This window comes from Nerophis ophidion, linkage group LG10, assembly GCF_033978795.1.
Source record: "Nerophis ophidion isolate RoL-2023_Sa linkage group LG10, RoL_Noph_v1.0, whole genome shotgun sequence".
Classification (NCBI taxonomy): Eukaryota; Metazoa; Chordata; class Actinopteri; order Syngnathiformes; family Syngnathidae; genus Nerophis; species Nerophis ophidion.
The window spans coordinates 12,280,775-12,287,148 of NC_084620.1; the positions used below are offsets into that span (position 1 = coordinate 12,280,775).

General features: G+C 43.6%; 1 protein-coding gene across 1 annotated transcript in view; it reads right to left on the reverse strand.

Annotated features, from left to right (window-relative positions):
* The window catches only part of LOC133560178 (glycogen phosphorylase, muscle form-like), a 19,613-nt gene extending 14,508 nt beyond the window's left edge, over positions 1 to 5,105 (reverse strand). Inside the window, exons 1-6 of the mRNA XM_061912399.1 lie at positions 4,711 to 5,105; positions 2,399 to 2,500; positions 2,252 to 2,330; positions 2,060 to 2,163; positions 236 to 367; positions 56 to 167 (exon numbers count right to left, since the gene is read on the reverse strand). Coding sequence (XP_061768383.1) covers positions 56 to 167; positions 236 to 367; positions 2,060 to 2,163; positions 2,252 to 2,330; positions 2,399 to 2,500; positions 4,711 to 4,953 — 772 coding nt within the window. The 5' untranslated portion in view covers positions 4,954 to 5,105. The remainder of the gene's footprint in view (positions 1 to 55; positions 168 to 235; positions 368 to 2,059; positions 2,164 to 2,251; positions 2,331 to 2,398; positions 2,501 to 4,710) is intronic.
* Positions 5,106 to 6,374: the final 1,269 nt, after the last annotated feature.

The window sequence follows — 6,374 nt, forward strand, 5'->3', positions numbered from 1 at the left end:
AACAACAACAAATGACTTTCTCATGCTATTCTTGAGGGCAAATTGTTGGACTGACAGTCCTGGAGGTTGAAGTCACACGGAGCCTTAGCAGACCACAGCCTCATGGTGTTGACAACGTTGTTCCTGTATCCTGGCACGGGGGTGTCGTAAGGGAGGGCCAGGACCACCTGGATCCAAAAAAACAAAAACATTCATATCAATCATGGAAGTCTGATTGTTTACCAGAAGCACTTACCTGCGTGTCCACCCATTTGATGCCCTCGGCCGTGTGCTCCACTCGTCCGTAGAAGTGGACAGGACGCATGTACTCGGGCCGAGCCTTCTCCCAGGGGTTGCCGTAACGCAGCCAGTCGTCGGCCTCCTCCACCTGTGCAGTTGTGTTACTTTAACTCCACAGAAAGCTTTGTGCATTAACATTTTTTAAAAGTACCAGTCTAAACTCTGGAGATCTTTCTCCTTCAAACTTTGGACTGGTGTTTGTGTATTTTGTGGTTTGATGTATGAAAAAAAATACTTTTTTTTAAATTATTTATTACATGCAGCCCCTTTGCTCCCTTCAAGAAATATTCAACAAAACCGTGAGGAAGCAGAGTCTTAAAATCACCCGTGACCCATACCACATACTTCGCAGTGAAATTGTGTTGATGCCAAATGGTACAGAACAGCAATATACAAACTCAACAGGTATAGATTTCCCACTGGCAATCAAAGCACTTAACAGAAAACTACTGTAATAATAGGATGCAATAATAAGGAGTGCATTATTGGGATAGTGCAATATGCATATTTGCCAACCTTGAGACCTCCGATTTCGGGAGGTGGGGGTTAGGGGGCGTGGTTGTGGGCGGGGCGTGGTTAAGAGGGGAGGAGTATATTTACAGCTGTTGTGTGCGCAGTTGTGCACTGCACTCTCTAAAAGCCGTAGATGTTATTGTTACATATGCATGATTGATTGAAACTTGTATTAGTAGATGGCACAGTACAGTACATGTTCCGCACAATTGACCACTAAATGGTAATACCCAAATAAATTTTTCAACTTGTTTATGTCGGGGTCCACGTTAATCAATTTATGGTACAAATATATACTATCAGCATAATACAGTCATCACATATGTTAATCATCATAGTATATACATTGAATTATTTACAATCCGGGGTTGGGATGAGGAGCTTTGGTTGATATCAGTACTTCAGTCATACAACAATTGCATCAAGAGAGAAATGGACATTGAAACCGTGTAGGTCTTACTTAGTAGGATATGTACAGCAAGCAGAGAACATAGTGAGTTCAGATAGCATTAGAACAAGTATATACATCAGAAATACATTCGATTTACATTAGGTTATTTACAATCCGGGGAGATGGGATGTGAATGGAGGAGGGTATTAGTAAAGGGTTGAAGTTGCCTGGTGGTGTTGTGGTGCATGTACAGTAGTTGGCAGTATTTTCCTGTTTAAGAGTGTCACAACATTGCGGTTTACGGCAGACAAACAGCTTTACGGTAGACGAAAACGTGACTGCTGTTGTTGTGTGTTGTTACCACGCTGAAAGGACGTTAATGAAACTGCCTAACAATAAACCTACATAAAAAACCAACAACTCGCCCTCGATCATTCTACAGTTATAACGTCATTGGGCAGACATGCTTTTTATATTGTGGGAAAGCGGACGTGAAAACAGGCTGTCCTCACTCAGGTCCGCATGGAGCTGGAGGGGGCGTGGCCTCCGGCTGCGCCTGAATTTTTGAAGTCTCCCGGAAAATCCCGGAGGGTTGGCAAGTACGGCAATATGGGAGGTGTGCAATACGGGGGGAGTGTAATGTGTGATCTCATTAGGTATGTAAGTAAAACGCTGTGTTTTGATGTCCAAGACAAATTTCTCCTCGGAGACAATAAAGATAATTATTACTATTAAATCAGCAGGGCACTCCTGTAACTCTGACAACATAAACTGACCAAAAGCAGAACTGTCCAGAAATGTGGCCCCTATTTACTTGAATAGCACTGTTGTACACACTGCAGTGTGTCCAAAGCAGCTCTAATTCCACCATCATACCTGTCGCCCGTCCACAATCTTCTGATTAAAGATGCCAAACTCGTAGCGGATTCCGTATCCGTACGCAGCCAAACCCAGAGAGGCCATGGAGTCCAGGAAGCAAGCTGAGGACAAAACAAAAAATGTGCTTCAAAGAAACTTCCAAGACACAAGACCGTCAAAGAGGCCACCGAGGACAAGGAGGAGACTCGCCAGCCAGACGACCCAGACCGCCGTTGCCTAGACCCGCATCTTCCTCGATGTCCTGCAGCTCCTCCATGTCTAGGCCCAGCTGGGAAGACAGCAGAGTGAAACCACAGCATCCACAACACATTGCCTCGACTTCCTCCCCCGCCTCACCTGATAGGTGGCCTCGTCGCAGGCGTTCTCCAAGGCCAAGTTGACCATGGTGTTCTGCAAAGTGCGGCCCATGTAGAACTCCAGGGAGAGATAGTAGACTCTCTGCACAAAGAGGCGGGGGGGAAAATAGGATATAAATAACACAAATATGCATCGTTTGTTCGCCTCCAAAAAGGGTCGTGTGACATTCTTTCTGGCAGGAAACAACAGCCGCAGACTCATCACTTTATTAGGCCAGTGGTTCTCAAACTTTTTTCAGTGATGTACCCCCTATGAATATTCTTTTAGTTGAAGTACCCCCTAATTAGAGCAAATATTTTTTTAAAAGCAACTGAAGTAGTATGACGGAAACAAGCAGTTCTAAAATGAGATCTGGTTCAGAATAACTCAAATATACACATCCCACATAATTTCCATCCAAAATGGTAAATGGTGTGCAGGACGGTGGAAGAGGGGTTAGTGAATCTGCTTCCACAATATGAAGGTCCTGAGTAGTCCTGGGTTCAATCCCGGGCTCGGGATCTTTCTGTGTGGAGTTTGCATGACCCCCCAAACCCGGGTACTCTCCGGCTTACTCCCACCTCCAAAAACATGCACTTGGGGATAGGTTGATTGGTAACATTAAATTGGCCCTAGTGTGTGAATGTTGTCTATCTATCGGTATACCAATAAGCGTTAGAAAATGGATGGATGGATGGATCCATGAAAATAGAGAAGCTGCTGATGGAGGTACTGTAGAACAGTGGTCCCCAACCACCGGGCCGCGGCCCGATTGGTACCGGGCCGCAGAATAATTTTTTATTAATTTTTTTTTTTTTTTAAAAGATAAATAAATAAATTTATTTTTTTATTAAAATCAACATAAAAAACATAATATACACTTACAATTAGTGCACCAAACACAAAAACGTCCCTTTTTCATGACAAAAAATAAATAAATAAATAAATAAAATAAAATTTAAAAAAAGGATACCCCACCCGGGCCTCGGGACAAATTACTAAGCGTTGACCGGTCCGCGGATACAAAAAGGTTGGGGACCACTGCTGTAGAACAGTGGTTCTAAACCTTTTTTTAGTGATGTACCCCCTGTGAATTTTTTTTTAGATCAAGTGCCCCTTAATCAGAGCAAAGCATTTTTGGTTGTAGAAAAGAGATAAAGAAGTAAAATACAGCACTATGTCGTCAGTTTCTGAGATTTATTAAATTGTATAACAGTGCAAAATATTGCTCATTTGTAGTGGTCTTTCTTGAACTACTTGGAAAAAAGTTATAAAAGTAACTAAAAACTTGTTGAAAAATAAACAAGTGATTCAATTATAAATAAAGATTTCTACACATAGAAGTAATCGTCAACTTAAAGTGCCCTCTTTGGGGATTGTAATAGAGATCCATCTGGATTCATGAACTTAATTCCAAACATTTCTTCACAAAAAAATAAATTTTTAACATCAATATTTATGGAACATGTCCACAAAGAATCTAGCTGTCAACACTGTTGTATTTTTTTTTCACAGTTTATGAACTTACATTCATATTTTCTTGAAGAATTATTCAATAAATATACTTAAGGATTTTGGAATTGTTGCTATTTTTAGAATATTTAAAAAAAATCTCAAGTACCCCTTGGCATACCTTCAAGTACCCCCATTTGAGAACCACTGCTCTACAAGGTTTGTCATAGTCATTCACATTGACATTCCACTGGGTTGTGAGTTTTTCCTTGCCCTGATGTGGGGTCTGAACTGAGGATGTCGTTGTGGCTTGTGCAGCCCTTTGAGACACTTGTGATTTAGGGCAATACAAATAAACATTGATTGAAAAAATCTCACGTACCCCTTGGCATACCTTCAAATACCCCCAGGGGTACGTGTACCCCCATTTGAGAACCACTGCTTTAGGCATCACTACAAACTGTTTTGTTTGTTTTTTTGCTGTATAAAACCAGGCATGCAGTATTTGTATAGTTGCCATTATGGGTTTCCTCACATGAAAACATGCAGTGGAGCGCCTCACACTCACAGTGAGGCCATTTTGGGAGGCGGGGAGGGATGCGGAGGGCGACCTAGCTGCTCCCTTACGTAACGCATCATTCAGGCTGCACTGCGGGGTCGCACCAACATGTCTGACAGACAGACGCACTCATGCTAGAGGTTAGCGACAAACGCTACACTCATTTAGTTAGAGTGCATCAGCTGGCACACTGCAGCGTGGAGGCCAGTGAGCGAGCGCCCCCCCCCCCCCCTCCCTCCTCTCCCCTCCCGCCCCTCAGCGGCGCGTACGTGCAGAATTGAACTGCGGCACAGTTGCTTACTTTGGGGTCCGTCTCATAGTAGTGCTGCTGCGTGCGGATCCAGCGGCCCACCAGGTGGTCTCGGACGGTGTTGGCCAGCGCGAAGTAGTAGTCCCGCTTAGTGGCCACATTCCTGTCCTTGACCAGCGTGAAGTGAAGATGTCGGTTGAAATTGACTTTGAGCTCCGCTACGTTTTCGACGCCGGCCAAACCTCGAACCGAGATTTGTTTCCTCTTCTCCTGGTCTGTCAGCGGCTTGGACATGTTGGCTGGCGACCTCCGGGTAGTCTGGCTGGCTGTCGAAGTGTGAGACGTAATAATAATGTCACCTGCTAACCGGACGTACCTTAGAGAGTCGAGACTCCACTGGCGAGCAGGCGGCAGGAAGCTGGCGCCGCTATTTATTACTGCTGGGCAGTTCGCGAACGAACCGAAGGGAGCCGTACATGGAGGAGGCGTTCCTTTCAAAGAGCCGTTCCAAAAACTGGCTCGTGCGCAGGGGCATCACTAGACCTAATACTGTACTGGGGCACACCTGGGGCACAAATAATTCATGTGAGCGTGCAAAGCGCGCAAGAAAAAACATTTTTAACACTTCCATCCATCCATTTTCTACCGCTTATTCCCTTTTGGGGTCGCGGGGGGCGCTGGCGCCTATCTCAGCTACAATCGGGCGGAAGGCGGCGTACACCCTGGACAAGTCTCCACCTCATCGCAGGGCCAACACAGATAGACAGACAACATTCACACACTAGGGCCAATTTAGTGTTGCCAATCAATCTATCCCCAGGTGCATGTCTTTGGAAGTGGGAGGAAGCCGGAGTACCCGGAGGGAACCCACGCATTCACGGGGAGAACATACAAACTCCACACAGAAAGATCCCGAGCCTGGATTTGAACCCAGGACTGCAGGACCTTCGTATTGTGAGGCAGACGCACTAACCCCTCTGCCACCGTGAAGCCCATTTTTAGCACTTATTTATCATAAAATATACATAAATAGTGCTTTAAACTAAGAAATCATATCAAATGATGTTGTATGGATCTTTGATTAACCACCTGAAATTAACTAATGCATTTGACCTACTTGTGCACTTTTTTTACTCCAGACTTCTAAACTGCTACTGGTAAAAGCAAAAAGGAAGAGCAATGAATATTTTTGAAATATATATTGCAGTAATCATCTGCAAATTTAACATCTACATAAGTAAAACAAAAAATAAAACACCCCTACATCTCTGGGTTCTTTTATATTATTTAATTTCCATTTATGGCAATGTGGCTAATCCTATTTCAGATACACAAAACTATGAAATATACACAAAACAATAAAGCCACAGTAGTAGAATAAATGAACAACTGTTGTGTGTCCGTTCAGGAAATCATTTTCTGAGTAGTAAACTGTAACGTCTCGTTTTCATTTTTGCAAAGTGGTCAATCACTCTGGACAGACATGGAAATATTACAGTAACTGTTATACAGTTGACCAGTGGTTCCCAACTGGTGGGTCGTGACATAAAAGTGGATTGTGTGTCATTTTCAGTGAGTCGCAGTCAGATGATCCACACGCGAATAAATTACCATATTAATTAGCCATGTGCTCATTGTTACTGGAGTGAATACAGTAGCAATCAATTACCATACTAAGTAGTATATGCGTTGTTTTCTATGTTATGTAGACTTAA